The sequence below is a fragment of the Macaca mulatta genome, chromosome 16 (assembly GCF_049350105.2).
Source record: "Macaca mulatta isolate MMU2019108-1 chromosome 16, T2T-MMU8v2.0, whole genome shotgun sequence".
Classification (NCBI taxonomy): domain Eukaryota; kingdom Metazoa; phylum Chordata; class Mammalia; order Primates; family Cercopithecidae; genus Macaca; species Macaca mulatta.
The window spans coordinates 87,846,686-87,874,059 of record NC_133421.1 but is presented as its reverse complement, the minus strand read 5'-3'; the positions used below and the strand labels follow the sequence as shown (position 1 = coordinate 87,874,059).

At 60.2% G+C, this 27,374-nt stretch overlaps 2 protein-coding genes across 29 annotated transcripts in view; one reads left to right on the top strand and one right to left on the bottom strand.

The window, feature by feature from the left end:
- Positions 1–3,713: 3,713 nt before the first annotated feature.
- On the bottom strand, positions 3,714–15,411 carry TMC8 (transmembrane channel like 8). 5 transcript variants are annotated; one of them, XM_028836854.2, is made up of 16 exons: positions 15,260–15,411; positions 14,392–14,842; positions 14,100–14,248; positions 13,650–13,799; positions 13,296–13,378; positions 12,626–12,762; positions 12,155–12,302; positions 11,425–11,595; positions 10,980–11,119; positions 8,003–8,126; positions 7,548–7,645; positions 7,174–7,357; positions 6,895–7,025; positions 6,642–6,800; positions 6,134–6,212; positions 3,714–4,234 (listed from the first exon to the last, which is right to left on the bottom strand). In XM_028836854.2, exons 2-16 carry the CDS (start codon positions 14,538–14,540, stop codon positions 3,956–3,958), a joined length of 2,181 nt encoding a protein of 726 aa, XP_028692687.2. In that variant the 5' UTR covers positions 14,541–14,842; positions 15,260–15,411; the 3' UTR covers positions 3,714–3,955. The 5 variants fall into 5 exon arrangements, with proteins under 5 accessions (XP_028692687.2, XP_077829178.1, XP_077829179.1 ...); XM_077973052.1 differs by having other exon boundaries at positions 3,714–4,231; XM_077973053.1 differs by lacking the exon at positions 8,003–8,126 and having other exon boundaries at positions 11,425–11,623.
- The window catches only part of TMC6 (transmembrane channel like 6), a 21,297-nt gene continuing 6,028 nt past the window's right edge, over positions 12,106–27,374 (top strand). For 2 of the 24 annotated variants that reach the window (XR_013407371.1, XM_028836857.2), the window contains exons 1-14: positions 17,349–17,445; positions 19,123–19,260; positions 19,397–19,521; positions 19,678–19,767; positions 20,141–20,299; positions 20,763–20,868; positions 21,041–21,137; positions 21,226–21,483; positions 21,827–22,017; positions 23,719–23,863; positions 24,767–24,922; positions 25,303–25,454; positions 25,635–25,814; positions 27,055–27,150. Coding sequence is in view for 20 of the 24 variants with exons in the window: in XM_028836857.2 (XP_028692690.2) it covers positions 19,205–19,260; positions 19,397–19,521; positions 19,678–19,767; positions 20,141–20,299; positions 20,763–20,868; positions 21,041–21,137; positions 21,226–21,483; positions 21,827–22,017; positions 23,719–23,863; positions 24,767–24,922; positions 25,303–25,454; positions 25,635–25,814; positions 27,055–27,150 (1,811 nt within the window). In the remaining 4 variants the exon portion in view is untranslated. Of the gene's footprint in view, positions 12,423–13,663; positions 13,818–16,888; positions 17,125–17,348; positions 17,621–19,056; positions 19,261–19,393; positions 19,522–19,677; positions 19,768–20,140; positions 20,388–20,709; positions 20,869–21,040; positions 21,138–21,225; positions 21,484–21,826; positions 22,018–23,718; positions 23,864–24,766; positions 24,923–25,302; positions 25,455–25,634; positions 25,815–27,054; positions 27,151–27,374 lie in introns of those variants that run through there. The other 22 variants (XR_013407369.1, XM_028836855.2, XR_013407372.1 and 19 more) reach the window with 19 other exon arrangements.

Below are 27,374 nucleotides of genomic sequence, written 5' to 3'. Positions count from 1 at the left end.
TGAGGGAGAGGCCCTGCTGACCAGGGAGTGGCCAAAAGGATGGTGGGGAGGCAGGTGCAGGTGTCCTGGAGGTCGCTGCAGACTGGCTCTGTTGACCCCTGGGTATTCCCCTCTCCCAGCTGGCCTGAGTCGGTTTCTGCCGCTTGTTACCCATGGTCCCCGGGATGGAGCCTGCCTCCTGTGCGCCCACCGGCCTCTCTCTTTTCAGTTTCTCCCAGCTGTGGAGCTAGAGCATTTTCTCTTAGTTTCCTGGTAAAACTCCCTTCCCTTCCCAAAGTCTGTTCTCACTTCTGCTGAAGGCGGGTGGGGAAGGGAACTGAAGACTGAAGGTTGCTGGGGAGCTGGCTGGCTGCCCAGGCCCTGGGCTGCTGGCAGCCTCTTGCCTGCAGGCCAGGGAAACTCACTCTTTTTCTCCATGTGGTGTTCAGTTGAGTTAACGCAGCTTATGAGGAGCTCTTCCTCTTCTCAGTGTGTGGGGAAGCTGGGGTCAGAGCGCGAAGGCGGACTCCTGGGCCATTTTCCCCAGGCCTTGAGGGACCCAAACATCTCTCCTGGACCCCCTCATCCTCAGGGATCACTTGTGCACCTGTCTGGTTGACCAGTTCTCTGGGCTGCGCTGCCCCTCTGTCCAGACTGCAGAGTAGGTGAGGACACAGCAGCCATGCCTCCGAGGTCACCCCCAGGTCACCTTGCGTGGAGTTTGGGGGCCCCCAAGAGCTCTCCAACCACCCACTTCAGGCTGATGTTCTGTGATTTTTGCTCGCAGAGGTCACTGTCCTTGGTAACAAATGCTCTTCCCAGCATCTCCACGTTTCCTCCCCCATACTGTGTCCCCGGAAGGGTCCTGTGGGTGGGAGTCTGCTCTGGGCTGCCCTGGCCAGGATAGTGGGGTTGCAGGGACACAGAAAGATGGGGCGGCCTCTCAGGGCTGGGCAGGGGAGGGCCGAGTCCCCAAGCCTGGGGGCGGCTGGGCCACCCCACGTGCGGTGGGCTCTCCCGCCTGGTAAGACCTTTACTGCATCTACTGCGATAAGCCCTGGACAGTCCCTTCCTGCCTGGCAGGACTTCTAAGCGCCTGGCACAGCCCCTCGTTAGGTCATGGCCCTCAGCTTCCTGTCATGTACAGAAAGTCATCCCAGCCCACAGCACACGCTGCCGGAGCACCAGTTCCGTCTTCACACTGGCTGTCCCCGTGTGCCCTGCATCCCAGTCTAGACGCCTCAGATTTCCAGCTTCCCAGCCTCCACTGTGGCCCATCTTTGCTCAGCCCTCGCTCTGCCCTCAGCTCCTGTCAAAAGCTTCCCTTTCTCCAAGGCCCTGCCTGTCACTGGCTCCAAGATACCTCCTGCTGGAAGAAGTCCATCACTCGAGGCCCCCTGGGCTCTCTTCCTGGGTGGTCCCGATCACAGGGGGCCCCAGGTCCACTCCCCATCATCTCCCATTTGGCTCCTTCAGGCCAGTGACCACATTGTAATAGGAGCCACCACTGCATTTCTAGGTCCCCATGGAGACACTTCAAAAGTCACTGTATGGGCCAAGTGTGGTGGCTCACACCTGTAATCTCAGCACTTTGGGAGGACGAGGCAGGTGGATCACCTGAGGTCAGGAGTTAGAGACCAGTCTGGCCAACAAGGTGAAACCCCATCGCTACTAAAAATACAAAAAAATTAGCCGGGTGTGGTGTCGGGCGCCCGTAGTCCCAGCTACTCAGGAGGCCGAGAGGCAGGAGGATGGCTTGAACCTGGGAGGCGGAGGTTGCAGTGAGCCAAGATCGTGCCATTGCACTCCAGCCTGGGCAACAGGAGCAAAATTCCATCTCAGAAACAAAAACAAAACAAAAAATTAGCCAGGCATGGTGGCAGGTGCCTGTAGTCCCAGCTACTCAGGAGGTTAAGGCAGGAGGATGGCTTGAACCTGGGAGGCAGAGGTTGCAGTGAGCCAAGATCTTCCCACTGCACTCCCACCTGGGCAACAGAAAGAGACTGTCTGAAAAAAAAAAAAAAAAGGTAGTGTTCATTTAATCTTGGAGGCCACTTGGAGGAGCACAGCGTCTTTGTCTCGCCCTGGGTGAGCACACCGAGGCCGAGAGTTTGATGATTCCTTCAAGGTCTCAAAGCTTGTCTTATTCACAGCGCTCGGTGATGTACGCGGTTGGTTCTCAGTACAGTTTGCCAAAGGGCTGCTCTGATTCAGGAGGCTGAGGTGGGCCTGGGAAAGTGCATTTCTAACCTTTTCCCAGGTGATGTTGAGGCCATTGGTCCAGGGGCCACCTTTGGCCCTAAGCTGCTAATTAACAACATGAGTCACTTTTATCTGGTCCAGACTTGTCGCTACCCCCCGACGGAACACAGAGCTCACCGTTTCCCTCTTTCTCTCATCGCCAGATGAGGGCCAGAGAACCCTCAATCCCAGCACAGGGCCCAGCACCAGCAGCACTTCACCGTGTTTGCTGGTGAACTGATGGGTCATGCGATGCTGGATGAGACAAGGATGGCCGCAGGAGAGGCGGAACTGGCCAAGTCTTTGATGACCATGTGAAGAAGCCCCCAGCCCTGAGGGTGAGAGACCAGAGCCTGCCAGATGCTGAGTCCAGGCCAGGAGTCCGGCCAGGAGCTGGTCACTGGTGGAGCTAGAGGCTTTTCAAGTGCATCCTGGGACTTCTGACCTTCCTTCCTGACACTTCGCATCCCCAGCTGCCGGTGAGTCACCTGGAAGCTTCGAAAAGTCCCGATGCCCTGGCTGCTGGACCAACCACATCAGAGTCGCTGGGCTGCGGCCAGCTTGTAGCAGCTACTCAGGTGTTCGCCAAGGCTGAGAACCACAGATTTAGAGTCACTGCAGCATGGCAGGGGTGGGGGTGGGAGAACAGGAGGCTTGGAAAAGGAACCTTGAACAGCCTTAAGAATATCAGACACAGCCTTGGGAGGGGGACCCAGCCCTGCCCTTGTGGCCAGCTGCCTCACCTGCCTGGGCCCCTGTCTGCTGCCCACAGTGGAGGCCCATACATACCACTAAGGCCCAGGCAGTGCGGGTACCTTCACGCCACAGATCCGCAAGCTTGGCTCAACCAGGGAGCCATGAAGCAGGCTGGGAGAACAGGGCTCTGCAGGAAGCCAGGGCTCTATTGAGTTTTCCAAGGCAGCTCTGTGGACGTGAGGCTGCTAAGTTATATGACTGGACGGAGAGGATTCCCGCTAGGGAGAAGCTGACCCAGCACCCTCTCACCCGGCTTCAGGCAGCCCCTCAGTCAGAGCCAGGGGCAGCCCCTCAGTCAGAGCCAGGGGCAGCCCCTCAGTCAGAGCCAGGAGCAGCCCCTCAGTCAGAGCCAGGGGCAGCCCCTCAGTCAGAGTCAGGAGCAGCCTCTAAGCCCCACGCTGGGGCAGTGTGGCTCTGGAGCCTGAGTGCCTGGGTTCAAATCCCAGCTCTGGCCCCGGCTGACGCTGTGGCTTGACTGTCTCAGGTGAAGGGAGAGTAACAGGAGGGGATGATGCAGGCAGTTTGCTCTGGAACACAGAGCAGGCCCCCAGGCAGGCTTGCTCTAACTGTGGCCAGCTCTTTCCTTCCTTAGGAAGTGGTCCCCAGACTCTTCTGGAGCTGCTTCCATCAGTAAACAACTTCTGAGGATTCCCAATAGATGCATGTGTATAAATTGCACTCATGGTTCTAAAAAAAAGTCAGAACATACTCTAGAAAAAAACTGCATTCATGAGATACTATACTAATAGATTATGTATATTATAAAAAACGTAATAAAAATAGACATTTTAAAGGGATGAGATCAAAATATAAAGAGAAAATTCCCGTATGTTCTTCCTGCTTTGTGTGTCCGTCTTTGGAGACCCCTGAGGGAGGCCCTGGAGCCACTGAGGAGGGCGGTGGTTGCCAGGGGCCTGGAAGATGGAGTAAGGAGGCCTGGAGGGGCCCCAGGGAGGCTTTGGGGTGGCAGGGATCGGGGTTACAGCTCTGCGACGCTGGGGAAGCGGAATCTACGGGCGGAGGCCGGGGTACCGTGCGGTCCAGGGCAAGTGGAACGCAGTCCCGCGGCATCCACAACGGAGGGGCCCGGCGGCGGGGCCCGGGCGCCCGGAGAGCCAGGGCACGGGAATCCGGGGCAGAAGGACCGAGGGCGCGAAGCTTGGGAGGCAGGGGACTTGGGGCCTGGAGAGTCGCTCGGGCCTGGCTCCGGCAGCAGTCGCGACAGGTCCTCCACCAGGTGCCACTTCTCCTGAACCTGCTGTGAGGAAAGCAAGTGGCGAGTTGCGACAGGCGCCGCTTCCCACGAGCGGGTGTGAGGACAGCAGCGGCAGCAGCTCCTCGGCCCAAGGGCCAGCCCGCACCCAAAGTAGCCAGAGGCCATGCCCCGCCCGAGACCACACCCTCCCAGGGCCACGCCCCACCAGGGTCCCGCCCCGATGCAGCCCTAGACCACGCCCTCAAGAGTCCCGCCCATAACGCGGCCAGATGCCACTCCCTCCACATCCCCGCCCGAGACCACGCCCCCAAGGGCCCCACCCCCAACATGCCCTGAGACCACGCCCCACCAGGGTCCCACCCCATGCAGCTCCTAAGAGTCCGTCCCCAAGCAGCCCAAGGCCACGCCCCCGTTAAAGGCCCCACCCTGAGGCCACGCCTTAGCCATGTCACTGTTCTGCCCTCAGCTCTATTAAACCCCTGTTCCCAAGCCTAAAGTCGTATCTTTTTTAAAATTGTTTTTGTTTTTGGAAACTGCGTGTCGCTCTGTTGCCCAGGCAGGAGTGCAGTAACAAGACCACAGCCCACTGCAGCCTGATCCTCTCAGGCTCAAGCGATCTTCCCACCTCAGCCTCCGGAATAGCTGCGACCACAGGCACGCGCCACCATGCCCAGCTCATTTCTTTGATTTTTAGTAGAAACGAGGTCTTGCTATGTTGCTCAGCTTCGTCTCAAACTCCCGAACTCAAGCACTCTTCACGCCTCGGCGTGAGCCACTGCACTCAGCCATATTACCCTTTTTTTTTTTTGAGACGGAGTTTTGCTCTTGTTGCCCAAGCTGGAGTGCAAGGGGGTGATCTCGGCTCACTGCAACCTCCGCCCCTCTGCCTCCTGGGTTTAAGCGATTCTCCTGCCTCAGACTCCCCAGGCACCCGCCACCATGCCCAGCTAATTTTTTTTGTATTTTTAGCTCAGACAGGGTTTCACTATGTTGGCCAGACTGGTCTTGAACTGCTGACCTCAGGCAATCCACGCACCTCGCCCTCCCAAAGTGCTGGGATTATAAGCGTGAGCCACCGTGCCCGATTTTATTTTATTTTATTTTATTTATTTTATTTTATTTTCCCACTCTTATTGCCCAGGCTAGAGTGCAACGGCGTGATCTTGGCTTAGTGCAACCTCCACCTCCCGGATTCAAGCAATTCTCCTGCCTCAGCCTCCCAAGTAGCTGGGATTATAGGCGCGTGCCACCACGCCCAGCTACCTTTTTTTGTAATTTTTTTTTTTTTTTGAGACGGAGTCTCGCTCTGTTGCCCAGGCTGGAGTGCAGTGGTGCGATCTCCGCTCACTGCAAGCTCCGCCACCTCCTGGGTTGATGCCATTCTCCTGCCTCAGCCTCCCTAGAATCTGGGACTACAGGCACCCGCCACCACGCCTGGCTAATATTTTTGTATTTTTAGTAGAGACGGGGTTTCACCGTGTTCGCCAGGATGGTCTCGATCTCCTGACCTCTGATCTGCCCGCCTCGGCCTCCCAAAGTGCTGGCATTACAGGCATGAGCCACCAAGCCTGGCCACATTCTCTTTTTAAAAAATTAATTACTTATTTTTGGTGGAGACCGGGGTCTTGCTTTGTTGCCCAGGTTGGTTTTGAACTTATGGCTTCAAGTGATCCGATCCTCCTGCCTGGGCCTCCAAAGCACTGGGATTACAGGCAGAGGCCCAGCCCCTAAGGTCATGTCATACCAGGTCTGGTTCCCGGTACCAGGAGCCTGAGCTGTTCTCTTCCTCCCCTTCCCCATCTTTACCCTCAGCCTGAGGCCACGCCCTCCAGTAGGAAGAACCCGCCTGACCCACTCAGACCTGTCCCAGGCCCTTGGCCACACACAGGGAAGGGTTTCCACTGAAGCTGCTGTCCCCTTGCCAGCCCCGAGGACACTCACCCACACCAGCTGCTTCCGGAGCCTGTGGATGGCCCTGGCATTGGCCTGGGTCTGGGAGATGCACACCGTCAGGACGAGGCTTGGGTCGGAAGGGGATTCATGGTCAGTTGCCCCTGGGGCCACAAGCGCCTCTCCCTGACTTCCTCTCTCCCCACCTCAGTCTCTACAATACTCGTTACTGGGGTCTTCTCACTGCACACTGCTGTATCTGAGGATGGGACCCTCCTCTCCTTCCTCTAAGAGCCCCTCATCCCCTCACCTCTGGCACAGCAATACCAAGAGCTCAGCAGCTGCGGCTGCCCAGACATGGTGCTTCCCCAGTGATCCTGCAATCCCCACGGCAGCCCACAGGGTGGGCCCAGGAGGTACCTGCTTTTCAGGGGCCCCTGCTTCCCTTGGCTTTCTGCATCTGGCTCCTGGTTGGGGGTGCACAGGCTCACCACCCCCATGGAAGGAAGGACCTCTCCCTCCAGGTGCCCCCTCCCATGGCCCCTGCTGCCCTGAGCACCTGAGCATGATGAGGAGGGGGAAGCTGAAGGCGTGGGAGCCCAGGTAGTGGAGGGCACGCTGGCCAATGGGCGGGAGCCCAAGGGCCACCAGCTCCGGGACCACTTGCCAGGGGGCTGAATAGTTGGTGAAGAGGCCGCAGTCCCAGGAGGAGTGGATGCTGGAGAGAGATGGCCAAGGTGGGCTGGCATCAGGGTCCTGGGTGAGGAGCTACCCCTGCCATCCTCTGGGTGCCCCCCTCCTCTTCCCCTCACCTGCTGACCACATAGCCCAGGGGCACTGCAGCCAGAAGCAGGCCCAGGAGGAGCACCAGCTGGAAGAAGAAGGTGGAGCTGGAGGCGCGGAAGGGCCGCGAAGATGCCCTGGAGTTCTTCAGGAGGGTGTACTGGGGGCGCAAGCAACAGCAACAAGGAATCAGAGAGTTACGCAGACCCCAGGAGGTTGACGCCCAGGAAAGGGGGCAGGAGGCAAGCCCTGCTCAAGACATCCACCCAAAGGCACCAACCCCATACTCCCCAGCCATGAGCCGACACCTTCTTGATGTAGAAGGTGAGGAAGAGGAAGACGCTATTCAGCAGGGGCAGCAGGGGGCAGTAGAAGAGGCCCATCCAGGTGACCGTCTGCCCCGCCACGATGTCCAGCACATTCTTGGGGACCAGGAACTCCTCTCGTTCCAGCCAGGCCCAGAACCGGCCTGAGAACTGGTCCACCAGCAGCCTGCAGGGATGGGAGGGTCCAGGTACCCACCACTCCAGACAGATGCGTGGGCCTTATTGGCCATAGCCACAGCCTGCCACTCACTCCCGGGCTCCATACTGGACCCGCTCACCCTTGGCTGTAGCCACTGGCCACCCCCAACATGCCCGTGGCACCCCCACCCTTCTGGAGGCGTCACCCCAGGGCTCACCTCCGAGGCAGGGTGACCAGGAAGGCGAAGGCCACGGTGAGGAGAAAGTTGAAGATACTCAGCTTGTACAGCTCCTCCCCCACGGAGTTCTCCCAGCACTGGGGTGCAGGGGAAGGGGACCTGTCACCACTCATGGCCTCCCGGCCCTCCCTTCCCTTAGCCTCCTGTGGGGGGTCTCTGTGGTACAGGTGCCTTGCCTGGTGTCTGATAGAATCGTTAGGTTGAAACCCAGGCCTTGAGGATGGGATTAGAGCAGGAAGCCTCACAGCCAGGGCAGCCACACTACACCATGTGGCAGCAGTGGCGCCCCCTGGAGGTGTGCCATGGTGCAGGCAGTCCTGCTCACAGCTTCTCTCAAAGGTGACTAAAGGGGCAGGAACAGGGCTCTGCACAGTTTGAGGGGAGCTTTTGGGGAGAAGGAAGGGAGAGACAGGCTCCGCCGGGCTGCCAGCCACCTGATAGTCACAAGCGTTGTAGCCGTAGGACTCACAGCTGGTCTTGTCTCTGCCAATGCACAGTATGGTCTGACCCAGGGAGAAGGAGAACATCCCCAAGCTGGCCAGCTTCAGCACCACACACCTGGGGGTAGGGACCTTGTCAGGTGGAGGGGCCCAGGCACACAGGCACTGGGCTCCCCTCAAGCTACAGGTGTGGCTGATGTCTTGAGTAGGATCATGTTGTTTCCTGGGCCCAGTCTCCTTCCAACCTGCTCTGTCTGTGGCAACGTGGTCCAAAGTGTATTCTCAGAGTCTGAGTCTCCAGGTGATTCATGGGAAAAAGGGTTCTGTGGGGGGTTTTTTTGTTTGTTTTGAGACCAAGTCTCACTCTGTCACCCAGGCAGGAGTTCAGTGGTGTGACCTCAGCTCACTGCCACCTCTGCCTCTTAGGTTCAAGCGATTTCTGACTAAATTTTGTATTTTTAGTAGAGACAGTGTTTCGCCATGTTGGCCAGGCTGGTCTCAAACTCCTGATCTCAGCTGATCCACCCGCCTTGGCCTCCCAAAGTGTTGGGATTACAGGCGTGGGCCACCGCGCCCGGCCAAGGGTTCTGTTTTTAAATCAGTTTGAGAAACACTGCACAGTCCAGCCACGTTCCCCTACAGCCGGTGTGGAGAGGCACATGCAGCAAGCCCTGCGGTGGAGAAGCCTGTGGCCTTTTCAGGATTCTGACTACAGGCGAGCTCCTCCTTTCCTCTGCCGCCTGTGGACATCGAAGCCCACTGACATGAGCTTGCATGTCATAAACACATGCCACACATATGTACTGCACAATGCATGACCACACCAAATAGGTGTGATTGTCTAAACGAAACATCATCGCATGCACGTTATCTGTTTTTACCTTTTTTTTTTTTTTTTTTTTTTGGAGATAGGGTCTCACTCCATTGCCTAGGCTGGCGTGCAGTGACGTGATCACAGCTCCCTGCAGCCTTGACCTCCTGGGCTTAAGTGATCCTCCCGCCTCAGCTTCTCTAGTAGCTAGGATGGTGTGCCACCATGCCCAACTAATTTTTTTGTAGTTTTTGTAGAGACGGGCTCTTGCCACGTTGCCCAGGCTGATCTCAAACTCCTGTGATTCTCCCATCTTGGCCTTCCAAAGTGTTGACCTTACAGGCATGAGTCACTGTGCCTGGCCACGTGTTATCTCTGAGGGGACATTCCCACTGCTGACACGGGGCTAGAGAGTGGCTGGGAACAGTGGTTCTCCTGTTGAGGGAGCTAGGGGTAGGTGAGAGCATTTTTTTTTTTTTTTTTTTTTTGAGATGAAGTCTTCCTCTGTAGCCCAGGCTGGAGTGTAGCAGCACGATCTCGTCTCACTGCAACCTCTGCCTCCCAGGTTCAAGCGATTCTCCTGCCTCAGCCTCCCAAGTAGCTGGGATTGCAGGTGCGCGCCACTGCACCCGGCTAATTTTTTGTATTTTCAGTAGAGATGGGGTTTCACCATGTTGGCCAGGCTGGTCTTAAACTCCCAACCTCAGGTAATCTGCCTGCCTCGGCCTCCCAAAGTGCTGGGATTATAGGCGTGAGCCACTGCGCCCAGCTGGTGAGCGCTTTTTAACTTAGAGACAGGGTCTCACTCTGTCACCAGGACTGGAGTGCTGTAGTGGGATCACAGCTCACTGTGTCTTCAAACTCCTGGGCTCAAGCCATCCTACTGCCTCAGCCTCCCAAGCAACTGGGACTACAGGCGTGCACCACCAAGGTCAGCTAACTTTTTAATTTTTTGTAGAGACAGGGTCTTGCTTTGTTGGCCAGGCTGGTCTTGAACTCCTGGGTTCAAGCAATCCTCCCACCTTGGCTTCCCAAAGTGTTGGGATTATAGGCGTGAGCCACTGAGTTCAGTCCAAGGGCTTATTTTTAAAATCTCCACTTTGTTGAACACTTTGAATTTTTAGGTGTTTTTTTGAGACAGGGTCACACTCTGTCACCCAGGCTGGAGTGTAGTGGCGCACTCTACTGCAATGTCTCCCTCCCAGGTTCAAGTGATTCTCCTGCCTCAGCTTCCTGAGTAGCTGGGATTACAGGTGTGTGCCACCACACCTGGCTGATTTTTGTATTTTTAGTAGAGACAGGGTTTCACCATGTTGGCCAGGCTGGTCTCGAACTCCTGACCTCAGGTGATCCACCTGCCTTGGCCTCCCAAAGTGTTGGGATTACAGGTGTGAGCCACCATGCTGGGCCTCAAACAATAAAGTTTCAAAGCAAACCAAACACAACTGACTTTGAGGAAGCAGAGGGAAAAACAGGGCAAGTGATGGTTGAGGGTGGTGGGAGGGAGAGAAGCTGGTGGGAGCTCAGGTGGGCTTCACAGTAGAATTTCTGTGGCTGGGTGAAGGGTGGAGAAGTAGGGGGTCTAGACAGGACCTAAGTACTAAGGCAGAAGATGGCAGAGCCTGGTGGGGGGGTGGTCCCAGCTGCTCTGGCGGGAGGATCACTTGAGCCCAGGAGGCCGAGGGCTTGCTTTTGAACTTGCACCTGGTAGGCACGATGTGCTTGACTTTGGCTGAGTGCTTCACCCATGTGAACCTCAGTTTCCTCATCCCTCAAAGGGGGATGAGGATGGTCTGGACTTTATGGGTCACGTGAGAGTTGTCTAGGTAAGGGGAGTACACTCTCAGGGTGTAGAAGCTCTGCATGTCCCGTGTTGCTGGTTTTCCTGTGTGCAAAGCCCATTCCCAACACCCCTGGCCACAGTCCCTTGCTCCACTGAATGGCCAGAGCTTGGTCCAGACTGGCGACTTCCTTCAGAGGCGGGGGATTGGAAAGCCTTAGACCTGGGGCGATGAGGTTGTGTGCTGTGAGGTGTCTACCTGCCTTCCCTTGGGCCACTAGTGAACAGGGAAGCCTCTCAGCTGGGGACCCCAGGTGCCAGGTGACAAGCAAAACACAGCAGCAGGATGCAGACTTGTCCCCACCAAGGGTGGCACTCACCACATCAGGGTGAGGTTGACTTCTGTGTTGGGAGGGTAGTTCTCCAGCTGGACCAGGAATGTGAACAGCAGGGGACCCAGGAAGTTGACCAGGGCGATGACCCCAGGGGGCAGGTACTGGAGCAGCAGAAACAGGGACTCCTGCAGGAAAAGGCAGGTCAGGGGAGCCCGTGTGCTGGGGGGCCCCTGTCGGCTCTCTGCCCCCCATGGCCTCCTGAAGTGTAACTCTGGGGCAGGCCCAGAACAGGGAAGACTGTAAGCTATTCACTTTGGCAGTCTGGCAGTCGGTGGGAATATCCAGTGGGAGCCCGCCTGTCCTGGCCGTGACCTGTGGCCACGACCGACTGAACCTCTCTGAGCCTCGGTTTCCTCATCTGTAAAACGGGATCATCCCATCTCCCCCCCGCAGTTCTGGCCAGGATTAAATGAATGCAGTTGCCTAGCACCTCCTTGTTGTCCTGTGAGTACTTGGTAGCCCAGAAGATGGCGCTGATGGCCCCAACCACCAGGAGCCCGATGAGTATGTTGACCCGCAGGTAGGAGAGCAGGTGGCAGGCCCTCTGGGCCCGCGTCTGCTGCTGCATCAGCTGGAAGCGACGGCCCTCCTCCAGCTCCACCTGCCAGGAAGTGTGGGGACAGGGGCAGCTGCAGGCGGGGTGGGCGTGGGAGGAAAGGGTGCAGGAAACGCTCTCACATGCCGTCACAACCGTTCACACTCACATACACGGTCACGAACTCTCACACTGTCACGTTCCCAGAGACACTCCGATTCACACATTCACAGGAGTGCTCACCATCACCCATTCAGTCACATGTGCCCTCACACGCACACACATTCACACGCCCTCTGTCACGCTCCCACAGGCTCCCACACATGCTCACACACACTGGGACAGTCGCACTTGCTTGCACACACCTGGAGCTCATGGATCTCACATTCACACACATCTGCAGCTCGTGGATCTCACGCGCTCACTCGCACACACACCTGCAGCTCGTGGATCTCACACGCTCACATACACACCTGCAGCTCGTGGATCTCACGTACTCGCACACACCTGCAGCTCGTGGAGCTCATGCACTCGCTCGCACACACATCTGCAGCTTGTAGAGCTCACGTACTCGCTCACACACACCTGCAGCTCGTGGATCTCACGCACTCGCTCGCACACACACCTTGAACTCGTTGCTGATCTCATGCTTCTTGATGATGGCCGCTTCCTGCACCCGGATGCAGAAGTCCCATGAGGAGAAGACCTTGGCGCTCAGAGGTGCCTGATAGCCCTGACCCAGCAGAGTCTTCTGCGGCAGCCCCTTCACCATCCTGCGGGGCAGGAGACCAGGGGCTGCTGGAGGAGGGGCACCTCTACCATCCAGCCTCAGCCTTGGCTCGGCTCTGGGCCTGTGGTGGGGAGGACGCCTGCAGCCCCAGGTGCAGGTCCTGGTGAGTGAGGAGTCGGGGTAGGGGTAGGGGGGCAGTGGCCCTGTTCCTAAGGTCTGTGGCCAGAGCCTGGGCTGAGGAAGCACCCAGGAGCCTGCTGTGCGGGGCCATGGGCGTTCCTGCCAGTGGGAGAGTACCCTGCCAAGGAAAGGGGGATCAGGGAAGATTCCCCCGGGAAGGGTTGAAGGCATGGGCTTCGCTCTCACCGCCGCAGAGTCCCACAGAAGCAGAGAAGCAGGCAGGCCAGCGGGCTGAGGAGGTAGGCCAGGCGGATGCTGTACGCCGAGCTGCTCTCAGGCCCCACTCGGTACGCACCGTAGAAGAGATAGGTGTTGGTGAAGGCCTGGGGACAGCGACGAAGATACCCAGCCCGGGTGAGCGCCAGGCTCAGCTCAAGTGCTTTCCATATATGATCTCGCTAGCCCCCGTACAATCCCCCATCAGGTAGGGAGCGTCCCATCTTAGAGGCCCACAGAGGTTCGGCAACTTGCCCAAGGTCACAGGGCTTTGAGAAATAGAGCCAGGACTGGAACCCAGGAGCCCCCATTGGTAACCAGTCGATGGCTTCCCAGGATGAGGGTGGGGAAGTGCTTCTCCCGGAGGCCGGGGCACTTTTCCCCTTTTGTCCCTGGCACCCCCTACACCAGCAGGGCTCCGAGGACCACGGGCATGTGTCCATGAGTCTATGTTGGGCACAGTGGCCTCAGCCTCTCTCTAACCCCACCACTGGCCAGGCTAGTCTGTCTAGGTAAGACCATCCCCTGAGGAGCCGAAATGTCCCTGGAGGAGTAGAGCTCCTCTTAGACTTGTGGCCCCTGAAGCCAGTTCCCTGGGTCTCCCAGACTCTGGACCATAGCCAGGACAGACCTCACTCACCCTGCCAGTTAAAACATGCCAAAGTTGATTGTGGAACCTCAAAACGCCAGGCTGGGACTGGCGGCTGCCAGGGCACTGGAGGGCTGTTGAGGAGGAAGGAGGTCAATAGAGAGCGATCCCCAAGGCATAGGTGAGGTTCTGCGGCTACTGCTCCCTAACCCCCAACCCTGGGGAGGCCTGAGCAGGGGGCTGAGGATGTGCCAGAGGTGTGCCCCACACAAGGCGCTGTCAGGGAGAGAGAGCCCCGGGGCCGGCACGGCAGGACCACGCCCAGGGTTGTCCCCACGCCCTGGGCCAGCCCCTCATGGCGCAAGTGGGCACTGGAGCACTTCCCCTGGTGGGTCGCGCACTCACTCAAGTTCAGGGCGGGGCCTGGGTCAGGGGGGCGGAGCCAGGCCAGGGGCAGCAGCACGAAGCTTGCGGTGAGCAGCAGGCTCAGCAGGTTGAGTAGCAGCAGGAAGCGGAGGAAGGTGAAGTAGGAACGGATTCCGGTGCCGAAGAGGCCTGCAGGGGGAGAGCAGGGTGGGTCAGGGAGGCTGGGGCCGGGCTGAGAGTCCAAGGGCGGACCCACCGGACGGGGTGGGTGCCCGCCCGAGTCCGGAGATACTGCTGACAGTCACCTGGGGACGCTGCGGGGCCTCGAGGTTTGCGGTGCCCGCGGGCGGAGGGGGTGGGAGGGGGGAGGGGCTGATTGGTCGGGGGACCCGGGCGAAGGCAGGTGGGATGATGCCACCCTCCTTTTTCCGATTTGGGCAATGGGGCTCCAGAGAGGGCAAGGGGAGGCGCGGTTCGCGCGGGTCCTACCCCCGATCTCGTAGAGCGCCGCCTCCCAGAGCCCAAGGCCCCGGGCCAGCCTCTGCGCTGCCTCCCGCAGGCGCCTTTCCACCGTCTGCCGCCGGCGCTGCCACCTCTGCCAGCGCAAGGTCTGCACCCCCGCGGGCTCCCGCAGCTGCCTGGACGGGGGTGGTGACAGGGGCGCCCCTGAGTCACCCGCCCTGCCCACCTGAGCCAGGGAGACGGGGTGTTCCCACCCCATCCGACGGGGCAGCCTCACAGCACCCCCCCACCCACCGTCCGGCGCCCGCGTGGCACCCACCAGATGAGGCGCTTGTCCATCATGGCATAGGGCAGCCCGCGCACGGGCGCCCCGGAGCAGCGCAGCCGCTCCATCTCTGCCTCCCACAGCTCCTCGGGCTCCGGAACCCCAGGGGCCCGCTCCGATGGCACCGATCGTGGCGGCAGCATCTCGGCAGGCGTGGGTGGAGGCTGGGGCGCCTGGCTGCTCGTGGGGGGGATATGAAGCCCCAGGTGGATGAGCCGCAAGGCCTTGGCCCTGACCTCTGTGTACTCTGGGCTGGGGGCGGGTCCGTCCTTCCCCTCTGCGCCGGCGTCGGGGCCTGGGTTCCTGCAGCCCTAGGGTCCACTTGCCCGGGTCTGAGCTGCCTCCGGGGCTCAGAAATGAGAGAGAATCCTCCTGGGGTTGAATTCGGGCCCAGTCCCGCTCCAACTCTCAGAGGGACACACAGCCACGGCCTCAGTCTCCCCATCTGTCAAGGGCATGGAAAGTCGAGACCGTCACAGGCAAAGCCAGGACCTGCTGCACCCCGCACCCATCTGTGCCTGTGCCCACCTTCACCCTGAGGATAGATAATTCCTGCTCTTCTCCACGTGCCAGTTTGCCCTTCGAGAAGAGCCTGTGTCCCAAACCCCACAGTTCCTGGGACTTGGCATCTGCCGCATCTGACTCTGGATGGCCGGGGACCCCTTTCTGTCTTCCTTCTAGTGGTCCTGCCTCCAGGCCTGGGTCTGCCCAGATACCCCGGGAGCCCCCGATGAGGACCTGTGGCTATAGCCCCAGCCATGGGGACAGGAGCAGGGACCCACTGCTGCCCTTGTAGGGCTCTAGCTGGCCCTCCACAGCCCCTCACCCTCTGCATTCTCCCTCCACTTAACATCCAGCTCACCTGGGGACCGAGGGACCGAGTCCCTGGAGGAGTCCCCTTCTCAGATGACTCCTGACAAGCCAGGCAGGGCAGTGAGGGAGCCCAGGGGAGGGGTCACGTGACAGGAACCCCAGCTTCCCTCTCCACTACCTCCCTCCTCCCCTCCCACCCCATGGTTTCCTCTGCTCTAAACTGAGGCCGAGCAGGCACTTCCTGTGGGCCCCTGAGATGCAGAGGTGAAGGTAACAGGCGTAGGCCACTTAGCCTCCCCGGGAGCTCTGTGCACGCTGGGTTGCAGGTGGCCCGCCCTTCCTCTCTGCACAGGAGTCAGGGCCTGGTCTCTTGCAGCCTTAGGGTCCACTGTCCCGGTCTGCCCCCTGGCTGCCTCCGGGGATGCCCAGCCTGTGACTGAGGCCCTCTCCGTTCAACCCCTTCTAGCCTGGAGAGGCAGGACCTGATCTCGAGGCCCGAGTTGGGAGCCTGACATGGGTGGGGATACGGACGGCGGGGTGCAGGGGCCAAACTCTTTATCTGCCTGCCACAGAGCCCCTGGAGGGTGTGATAATGACAGGATGGTTGGCTTCCCTGAACCTGGCTGCTGGGTTTCCAGATACTCTTGGTGTTACTGCTGGACTTCCCCCGTCATTGGTGCTATCATTTGCCAAGGCCCAGGCCTAGCACCTGGCCCATAGTTAGTGCTGAGGAATTGGCTCCATTCATGCTCTCCCAGGCTAGATATTTAAGACATAGTTTTGCCAATTCCCTGTCCTCGGGCCCCTGGGAGGCCCACAGCCCTGACTCCCTGCTCCCTCTCCACCTGCTATAGGGCCCAGTCATCAACCCACTCAGGTTGAATGTTCATAGCTTTTTCTGCCTCTCTGCCCACCTCCTTCCTGGTTTCCAGACACCTTTCTGTGTGTCAGGCCCAAGCTGTGTGCTGGTGCTGGGCACACAGTGGGCTGGGGTAGGAGGGGGCACAGAACCACAAATGTACATGTCAATAGGAAGTGGCAGGTGCTCCACCAGGGTTCAATCTGGGGAGGCTCCCCAGAGGAGGTGGCATTCATGCAAATTCAGTGTGGGTATGCAGAGAGGGGGAAGCAGTGGGAGGAGAGGCAGGGGCTGGGCCTCCATGCTAGGGTGCCACTTGCCAAGAACCAGCTAGGGGTAGCCATCTGAGGACCACACTGGCAGCTGCAAAATGTCCGAAGCTTGGCCCCTGCCTGGTCCTCGCTTTTGCCTGCCTGCTCTCACCTGCAGCAGCGCCCTGTCCTGCCCTCCTGGGCTCCAGCTCACATTCACCCTGCCTGCTTCATGGCCTCTCCCCACCAGGAATGACCCTCCCTTCCAAATGGGCTTGGGGTTGGGGGTGCCATCTCAAAGCCAGTTTCCTCCATAGAGTTCCCAGGTGGACCACCAAGTCCCCTGCTTTGACTGGGGGCACCCAGATTAACCTCTCAGCCTCAGTTTCCTCATCTGTGAAATGGGAGAATATCAGTGTATACCTTCCTGGCTCATGGGAAATAACAGAAAACAGGGCAATGGGTACAGCACCTGGGGACAGTCAGGTAGGTGTCAGGGTGTCCTCCTTTTCATCACCTCCTCTCCACACAGCACACAGGAAGTGAGCCAGAACTCTTACTAGATAAACAATGAACTGCGCAGGTGTCAGTCGGGGCAGATAACCAGGCTCCCCCAGCGGAGGTCCGGGAGAGTCAGCAGGAGGCTTGCGGTGCGGAGGGGGTTGCCTAATTTGGCTGAGACACTCTGTTCCTGGGGCTTTCAGCGGCATCTTACTTGGACGATCCCTAACCATGGGAAGCAGATGGGTCTGGAAGTACTGCCCCTTTTTGGAACTTGGGGAAACTGAGCCTCACAAAAATTGGGTACGTCAACCAGGGACTGGAATGAATCCAGACACTCGGCCGCCGTGGCCCAGCTCAGACCTCAGGAGGAGGGGTCGGAAGTTGGCAGGGAGGAAGGCACAGTCACCGCGGGGCGCCCGGAGGGGGGCAGGGACGCCGTGGGCGGGGCCGGGTCACGTGATAACCGAGGCCCGCCCCCCCACCCCGACGTGGGCCGGGAGGTGCGGCTACCCCCAGGCCCCGCCAGAGCTGCGACTGGCCCCGTCTCCCCCGGGGCCCTTTGCCACTCCCTCGGGAAGGAGAGCCGAGCCCTTAGTTCCCGGCGGCCCTTGCGGGGCACAGGTGAGCCCTGGCTGCGCGCGCGGCACCCCCGCCGCCGGCGCCTCCCAGGTGAGCGGCCGCGATTCCGGTCCCGGGTCCTGCCAGCCCCGGCTGCTTCTCTCATGCGGGGACAGCGGACCCCCCCCGAATTTCTTTCGGCCTCTGAGGCCACTTGGTAGCCGAGTTCCCTCCCCAGGTGCTCCCGGAGCTCCCAGGGCTTGACTCTGCGGCTCGGACAGAGCTGGGAGCGGCAGGGGCGCGGAGGACAGAGTGGGGGGCCAAATCTGCAGCCCCCACCCAGATCCCCCAGCCGAGCTCAGGGGCACGGGGAGGGGCAGGGACAGGGAGGCCGGCTGGGCGGGTTCAGTGGCCCCCGAGTTGCAGCCGCCCTGGGCTCCGGGGCCAGGTTGCGGCTCTCACTGGGTAGCGGCTGCTCCCGGGGGCTCGCTGCCGGATGGGGTGGGGGTTCCTGGAAACGGGCGCCGCCCAGCCCTCCCCACCTGGCTCAGGGCTCAGGAATGGTGCGCCCGGAAACTCCGCTGGACTTGCCCGGGCCTCGGGGCGGGGTGCTGGGGTGCCGGGTCCCCTGAGCTTAGGCCTGTCTGGAGGAAGGGATTCCAGCTTTAGGGACTGGATGGGGCGTCCTCAAGTCCCTCCTTGGGCAGCTGTCCCGTGCTAGGCTGGGTGGGGGCCGCCTCGAACCCAGCTGTGTACTGGTTTTCCCACCTCTTTGCGCTTGCTGGAGGGAGGGGGTGGTGTGGGGTCTGGGCCCGAAGATGGCACCCTGGATACCGAGGGAGGGCACCCCTGCAAGGAGCTGCTCTGTCGGGGCACCCGGGCTTTGCCTGTCCGAGGAATCGCCCGTCAACCCGGCCGACTTTGAGCCCTGAGTTCCTGAGAGAGAGGGCAGGAGCAGCCCAGGGGAGAGGCCGGCAGGACTCCTGGTGGCTGGGAGCTGAGTCCTGGCTCCACTCCCATAGGGTGAATAGGCCCTGAGCCCAGGGCCCCAGGCAAAGCTGCTCTGGTTACAGTTGTGCTGGGTGATGGCAGAGCCAGGACAAAGGAGGCCTGTTGAGGTCTTGGCCACCCCTCCCCAGCTGGCCGCCCTGGGATGATGGAATGCAGGGGAGTGGGTCTTCTGAGAACATGAGGACCTTGGCGCCCTGATGGGGGTGGCCTGGAGAGACTGCTGTGTGGGGGAAGAGCCTCCTGTGCTGCTTTTGCCTCGGGCTGGGGGCGGTGAGGGCTCCAGCAGCTAATTTCCTCTAGAGGAAGTGCTTTGGGGTCATAGGGTAGACGCAGAGATGGCCTCCAGCCTGCCCTATCCTTTCTCTTCAAAAAGGAGGTGTCTCGTGCCAGAACCCTGGGAATGGAGGTCCTGAAAGGGGCTGTGTCTACAGGCACCCCACCTCTTCCCCATTTCCCGGGGACTGGCGACATCGAGGAAACAGATGGGGAACTGCAGACCCCACACCCTTCCTTCCTCTCTTCCCCTCTCCAGACACTGGAGGGGCCTCCATTCCATTCTGGCATGAGGCTTATTTGGTGCCTGACGACGTGTCTACCTGGGGTGGTAGTGGGGCAAACAGGACTGCCTGGGCTATGAGTGGCACCTCCCGTGGTTCCCCGGGGATGGCCGGTGTGGACCCCCACCAGGCATTGAAGGCCAGCCCTGGCTCTGTGCCCCTGTCTCATCAGATGGGCAGCAGGAGGCTTCGGAGGTGGTGCCCAGGCTCTGAGCTGCCCTAGGTCTGCAGACTAGCGGGCGTTGGCCAGAGACATGGCCCAGCCGCTGGCCTTCATCCTCGATGTCCCTGAGACCCCGGGGGACCAGGGGTAAGTGCTCTGGGGCTGGGGGCTGGAGGCTGGAATGTTCCACCCCTCACGGAGAGGTCACCTGAGCAGGGGCCGCTGGAAGGAGAGAGGCGGCTGTAGCCTGACTGCCCCCCCACCCCGCCAACCCCCTCAGCAGCCAGGAGCCCAGCCCCTACGATGAAAGCGAAGTGCACGACTCCTTCCACCAGCTCATCCAAGAACAGAGCCAGTGGGCGGCCCAGGAGGGGCTGGAGCTGCAGCAGAGGGAGCAGGAGGCCACAGGTAAGCCCAGGCCTGGATGCTGGGCAGTGTGGACCAATACTTGGGTGCCCCAGCCCCTCAGGATGGGTCTCCCAGCTCTGCAGGCCTGGGATGGGGTGGGAGACACTGTGGCCAACAGCATCTCCAGGACCCCGGCGAGTCTGTCTGTCTTTGTAGGGAGTGGCCAGCAGACGCTCCGGCGGCCCGAGGGCACCCAGAGCACGGCCACACTCCGCATCCTGGCCAGCATGCCCAGCCGCACCATTGGTGAGTGGGGGCCCCGGCCCGAGTTGATCCCAGCCCCTGGGGCTGGGCTGGGCTTCCCGCCAGGCATCTCCCTGGGTAGCGGTTGCTCCCGTAGCTCAGAGCCAGGCCCAGGGCGGGCTCCTAGCCCACCCCATCTGTCGATTGGAGGCCCAGCACAGCCCCATGTGGCCCTCTTTGGGTTCTAAAAATGACTCCAGAGTCGTCACGGGGTAAAAATAGGCTTTCGGAACGCAGTGGTGCCCGAAGTCTTTGTTGAAAGGATTTTCCTGGGTCCTGGGAAGGGATGAGGGACGGGGAGGCCTGTGGTGAGCCCTTCCTGGAGGGAGGGAGGCCGGGCCTTGCCTGGCCTGGCCCTGCCCAGCTGCCTCCGTAGGCCGCAGCCGAGGCGCCATCATCTCCCAGTACTACAGCCGCACCGTGCAGCTTCGGCGCAGGAGCAGCCGGCCCCTGCTCGGGAACTTCGTTCTCTCTGCCCGGCCCAGCCTCCGCCTGTACGACCTGGAGCTGGACCCCACAGCCCGGGAGGAGGAGGGTGAGTGGGCATCGGAGCCCCAGTCCCAGGCGGACACCGGCCTGAGGTGGGGTGCAGGAGGCCAGCGTGGCCGGGGGGTGGTGCTGGGGTGCCGCAGAGCCAGAGGTCCCTCTTCTATCCCTTAGCCGCTGCCTGAAGGCTCCCCTGTCCCTCTGCAGGGACCCACGGGGACAGGGAAGTGGGGGTCTTACCTCACAAGCGTCTTGGAGTGCTTGGCAGGTTGTGGCCCTGGGCCCCGAGTCGGGGACTGTAGGGGAATCAGGCCCCTCTGCTCTGTGAGCTCCCTGCTTGTCGCAGCGGCTGACTGAAGCAAACACATGGATTGGTGATTTAAGCTCAAATAAGGGCACCAAGGTGTCTCGGGACAGTGCTGCAGGGACGCACAGGCCTGTCCAGGGTCCTTGCTGCAGGTGGCAGGGAGGGGCACTTGAGGATGGGCAGGACCTGCCTCTCCCTCTTGCAGAGAAGCAGAGCCTCCTGGTGAAGGAGCTCCAGAGCCTGGCGGTGGCACAGCGGGACCACATGCTCCGAGGGATGCCCTTAAGCCTGGCTGAGAAACGCAGCCTGCGGTGAGCAGCCCCGCCCCTGACCCCATCCCTGCTTCTGCACCCCCAGACCCACTTCCTCAGCTGGGCTGGGTGGTGGGGGAGAAGGGGCTAAGCCGGTGGGTGACTGGTCTCCAGGAAGGAGAGAGTCAGGCCCCTCATTGTTCCAGGCACTTATGGCTGCCTCTGTCCCCAGAGAGAAGAGCAGGACCCCGAGGGGGAAGTGGAGGGGCCAGCAGGGCAGCGGCGGGGTCTGCTCCTGCTGTGGCCGGCTCAGATATGCCTGCGTGCTGGTAGGGGCCCCTGGTCTGCCCTGGGGCTGGGGCGGCCTCGGTGCCTCCAACGGCCTCACCCTCACGGCCTCTCCGCCTGTGCCCGCAGGCCTTGCACAGCCTGGGGCTGGCGCTGCTCTCCGGCCTGCAGGCCCTGACGCCATGGCGCTATGCCCTGAAGCGCATCGGGGGCCAGTTCGGCTCCAGTGTGCTCTCCTACTTCCTCTTCCTCAAGACCCTGCTGGCTTTCAACGCCCTCCTGCAGCTGCTGCTGGTGGCCTTCATCGTGGGCCCGCAGGTCGCCTTCCCGCCTGCCCTGCCGGGCCCTGCCCCCATCTGCACAGGCCTGGAGCTCCTCACAGGCGCGGTGAGGAAGCCCTAGGACTGGGGTACAGGGGGGTGCCTGTCTTTTGCTGCCCTGGCACCGTGTCCCCTTCTTGTCCCAGCTTCCCTGGGCCCCCAACCCTTGGCCCGCTGTGACTCCAGGTGGCCACAGCCAGCTCCCCGCCTCCCCCTCAATGCCCCTTGATGCCCATCGTGCTGGGGTTCCCATGGGGCTGGGAGACCCAAGATTGCTGTGGCCATGGGCCCTCCCTGTTTCCCTCTCGGCCCCTGCCTGGCTGCCTCCTGCTCTGCCTCTGTGGTTGTCAGGCCTGAGGGTGGGGTGCGGTATGGGGAGAGCCCTGACTCGCTGGCTCTCCCTGTGGCAGGGTTGCTTCACCCACACCGTCATGTTCTACGGCCACTACAGTAACGCCACGCTGAACCAGCCGTGTGGCAGCCCCCTGGACGGCAGCCAGTGCACACCCAGGGCGGGCGGCCTGCCCTACAACATGCCCCTGGCCTACCTCTACACTGTGGGCGCAGGCTTCTTCATCACCTGCATCACCCTGGTGTACAGGTAACGCCTCTATCTCATGACCTGGGCTCCGAGCTCCACCCATCCATCCATTCATCCTTTCGTCCATTCGTTGATTCTTCCCTCTTTCCTTTCTTCCTTCTATCCATCTACCTGTCTGCTTTCATCTACTCACCTATCCGACTATCCACCCATCCATCCATTCATCCATCCACCCACCCATCCACCCACTCACGCACTCAATTCACCCACCCATTCATCCGTTCACCTACCTATCCACCCATTCACCAACCTATCCACCCATTCACCAACCTATCCACCCATTCACCAACCTATCCACCCATTCACCAACCTATTCACCCATTCACCCATCCACCCACTCATCCATCCACCCATCCATCCATTCATCCACCCATTCATCCACCCACCCATCCACCCACTCACCCACTCACCCACTCAATTCACCCACCCATTCATCCGTTCACCTACCTATCCACCCATTCACCAACCTATCCATCCATTCACCCATTCACCCATCCACCCACTCATCCATCCACCCATCCACCCATTCATCCACCCACCCATCCACCCACTCACCCACTCAATTCACCCACCCATTCATCGGTTCACCTACCTATCCACCCATTCACCAACCTATCCATCCATTCACCCATTCACCCACTCATCCATCCACCCATCCACCCATTCATCCATCCACCCACCCATCCACCCACTCACCCACTCAATTCACCCACCCATTCATCCATCCACCCACCCATCCACCCATTCATCCATTCACCTACCTATCCACCCATTCACCAACCTATCCACCCATTCACCCATCCACCCATCCACCCACTCATCCACCCACTCATCCATCTACCCACCCATTCACCCATCCACCCACCCATCCATCCACCCATCCACCCACCCATCCATCCACCCACCGATCCACCCATTCATCCATTCACACACCTATGCATCCATTCCCCCGTCCATCCACTTATTCATCCATCTACTCACCCATCCATCCATCCACCCACCCATTCATCCACCCACCCATTCATCCACCCATCTACCCACACATCTACTTATCTACCCACCCATTCATCCACGCATCTACCCACACATTTATTCACCCACCCACCCACCCACCCATGCATCTACATATTGCACAAACATTCTCTGTGCTCAGCTCAGGGCAGGATGGTAAATGTCCTAGCGGGGTTTGCTGTCTCTGGGAGAAGATGAACCACTGAATGGTCTGGGACAATCCAGGAGGCTTAGCGGTGTTTTCCCGGTGTTATGGGAGCACTGGGGAAGGAGTCAGGCTGCTTCCCAGGGGAGGCGGCACTTGTCCTGAGAGGGGAAGGTTAGATAAGAGTGGGGATTCATAAGGAAGCAGGGAAGATGTTTTGGTCATTGGGACCAGCAGTGCAAAGGCCCTGAGGTGAGCCCAGCATCATCTGGTCCGTGTCTCGCCGGGAGGCCACCAGCCAAGTCAGTGGTGAACGCAGCCCTGCCCCCTCTTCTTGGCAGATGTGGCTGGTGGGTGCTATGTTGGATGAGGCTGGTGTAGAGGGCTGGTGGCAGGGCAGGGGCATGGCAGGAGGCCCAGCCAGGCCCCAGATGGCTCCTGAGTGGGTGGTGGGGTCTGGCTGCCAAGAGCATCCGGTCTGCCTTCTCCCCTTGGCCTCTGCCCCTCAGCTTGTCGGTTCCATGTCTGTGTCTGCTTCTCCCCAGCATGGCTCACTCTTTCGGGGAGAGCTACCGGGTGGGGAGCACCTCTGGCATCCACGCCATCACCGTCTTCTGCTCCTGGGACTACAAGGTGACGCAGAAGCGGGCCTCCCGCCTCCAGCAGGACAACATCCGCACCCGGCTGAAGGTGAGTGGCCCTGGAGCACCAAGCTGACCTGCCCAGTTCCCTGCAGGCCTGGCCCTGGCTCCACTTAGGACCACGTGGCCAGAACCGTGGTCTACAGGGAGGGCCGTCTGTCCGTGAGCTGAACTCGGGGCGCTGGGCAGGTGTGGTCTTCTGCTTGCGGTGATGGGGCAGCCCCTGAGTTTTTCGCCGGTACACACCCCTCAGTTAGGGGCTGCCTCTGTTGTCTGCTAGCGGGTAGTAGCACCATGGCCCAGTGAGCACCCGGGAGCCTGCTCTGAGGCCTCAGGCCCCAGCTGACACATGCTCCCTGGCTGGCGTTAGCTTGGTGGCCACACAAGCCCAGTGGGTGAGGACTGTCATTTTTTTCTGTGGCTCAGTGAGGAGACTGAGGCATAGAGGCCAAGGCCCTTGCAGAGGTTGCGGGGCCAGGAGGCTGCAGAGCTGGGCCTCGCGGAACATTCTCTGCCTTTCTGGGGTTCCATGCTTCAAGGAACTCAGAGCTGTGACCTGTCATGAGCCATTTCATGGGGGGCTTCTGGTCACTGGGGGCCACCCACATCCACAGGGAACAGGAAAGGACCTCTGAGCAAGGCCCCAGCCCCAGCCCCAGCCCCAGCCCCAGCGGGCAGGGCTGGGGAAGCAGCTAGAGAGGGGTTGAGGCAGGCCTCGGAAGTGAATGCCGGCCCAGGCACAGGGACCTCTCGGCAGGGGACTGGGTCCTCTCTGTCTGGAGGGAGGGCCCTCAGCAGATGAAAAGGCAGGTGGGGCATGGGGGACTGACCCTCTGTCCTGGTTCAAGCCTCCTGGTGTGTCTCATGTGTGTTGTGTGCCTTGTGCTGTATCTGCACATCTGCACGTGTCCGTGTTCTGGTGTGGGTGACGGGGACATGGTGCCGCCTGCAGGAGCTGCTGGCTGAGTGGCAGCTGCGGCAGAGCCCCAGGAGCGTGTGCGGGAGGCTGCGGCAGGCGGCCGCGCTGGGGCTTGCATGGCTGCTGTGTCTGGGGACCGCGCTGGGCTGCGCTGTGGCCATCCACGTCTTCTCAGAGTTCTTGATCCAGGTGCGGGGATGGGGGGAGCCTGGCCCTTGCTTGGAACGTGTCCCCAGCGACTCTGGGCACCTGCCCCCTGGGGAGGCAGCCTTGCCTCCCCTCCACCCAGCCAGCCCAGGGTGCCATGTACGCTGTGCCCTGTGCTGGGGCTCCCTCCCAGCCCCACTTCTCGCCCCTTTTCCTATCTCACGGCTTTTTTTTTTCGGTTTCTGGTTTCTTTTCCACTACCCGTGCCCCTCCCCGCTTCCTGTGTGGTTTGAACTTGAGGCCTGGGGAGGGCCAGATCTTGGAGGAGGGAGGTGCTGCCTGCCAGTTCTGCCCTGGGCCCCTCCCTGTAGCTGCCCCCTCCCACCATGAATGGGGGGCTTCCGTGACACCAATCCCTGCAGAGTCCGGAGGCTGCTGGCCAGGAGGCTGCGCTGCTGGTCCTGCCCCTGGTGGTTGGCCTTCTCAACCTGGGGGCCCCCTACCTGTGCCGTGTTCTGGCCGCCCTGGAGCCGCATGACTCCCCGGTACTGGAGGTGTACGTGGCCATCTGCAGGTGTGTGGCCGCGCATGGAAACATCATTTGGTGCTGGAGCTGATCCTGGTTGTTTAGCTCTGGGTGTATCCAAGCCTACTTAGGAAGAGGCCGGTGTGGCTGAGCCCCTGGTGGGGGCCCTGGGGTGCATCTTCTGTCCCCTGCACCCGCCCCTCAGTCTCTGCACCCTGCCCTCTGCAGGAACCTCATCCTCAAGCTGGCCATCCTGGGGACACTGTGCTACCACTGGCTGGGCCGCAGGGTGGCTGTCCTGCAGGATCAGTGCTGGGAGGACTTTGTGGGCCAGGAGCTGTACCGGTTTCTGGTGATGGACTTCGTCCTCATGCTTCTGGACACGCTTTTTGGGGAACTGGTGTGGAGGTGAGGAGGCCCTGGGTGGGCTGGGTGGGGAGAGTTCTCCCCTTAGTGGCCGGTACGCGTGGCTGGGAGGTTCTCAGGCCTGGACCTTTCACATCAGGGCCCTGTGTCTCCACCCTTCAGAGGAAGACTCTGGAAATAGAACCCAACTCATGTTTAGATTGGGAAGGAAAACAGGTTTCAAAGGGACATGTATGGCCAGACGTGGTGGCTCACGCCTGTAATCCCAGCACTTTGGGAGGGTGAGGTGGGTGGATCACCTGAGGTCAGGAGTTTGAGACCAGCCTGGCCAACATGGCAAAACCCCGTCTCTACTAAAAACACGAAAATTAGCCAGGTGTCGGGGCACACACCAGTAGTCATAGCTACTCGGGAGGCTGAGGCATGAGAATCGCTTGAACCCGGGAAGCGGAGGTTGCAGTGAGCTGAGATTGCGCCTCTGCACTCCAGCCTGGGCGACAGAGCAAGACTGTGTCATAAAAAAAAAAAAGCGACATGTGTATGACACAACCTCAGTCTAGGATACAAAGGAAAAACAGGCAGCAGGGAATGGACAGCGGAGGAAGATTTAAAAAATGTCCCAGGTATCCTGCTGCAGGTTCTGGTACTTCAGCTGAGTTTTCCTCTTGGTGTTTTCTTCGAGAATACGTGAATTTAACAATAACAACAAGATTAAAAAAATCAGTAGGAGAGCTGGTGTGGTGACTCACACCTGTAATCCCAGCACTTTGGGAGGCTGAGGTGGGAGGATCACTTAAGCCCAGGAGTTGGGGACCAGCCTGGGCAACAGAGTGAGACCTCGTCTCTAAAAAAATATAAAAATAAATAAAAATTAGCTAGGCATGGTGGTGTGTGCCTGGAGTCCCAACTACTCACGAGGCTGAGGTGGGAGGATCGCTTGATCCCAGAAGGTCAAGGCTGCAGTGAGCCACGATTGTGCCACTGCACTCCAGCCTGGACAACAGAGCCAGACCCTGTTTCAAAAAAGAAAAAATCATTTGGTGCTGGAGCTGATACTGCTTGTTTAACTCTGGGTATATCTGAACCTACTTTGGAAGAGGCCGGTGTGACCAAGCCCTGGGTGGGGGCCCCAGGCTGGTGGCTGTCTGTCCTTGGCATTATCTGTGGAAGGGCCAGGATGTCACCTGGCTGGGGGGTGGGCGCCTCTGGGTGTGGGGACTCGGGCCGGCCTCCCTGGGCGTGGCTTTCCCGTCTAACTCTCTGGGGTCGTCCTCGGAGGCAGGATTATCTCCGAGAAGAAGCTGAAGAGGAGGCGGAAGCCGGAGTTTGACATCGCCCGGAATGTCCTGGAGCTGATTTACGGGCAGACTCTGACCTGGTGAGGGTCCTCTGCTTGCCTCCTGCTGTCTGGCCCCTCGGTCAGTGCCCCTTTCCCCCTGGGGTTCCTGCACCTGCCTCCCACTGGGGGCACAGCCGGGCCCAGCCGTGGACCCTGGAGCGATGCAGGCCCTGACCAGGACCTAGTTTTGGCCATTCTCACATGCCCTGCCCGTGGTCTGGAACCAGCCTGGTCTTAGGGAGGGGGAGGGCACCGGAGCAGCC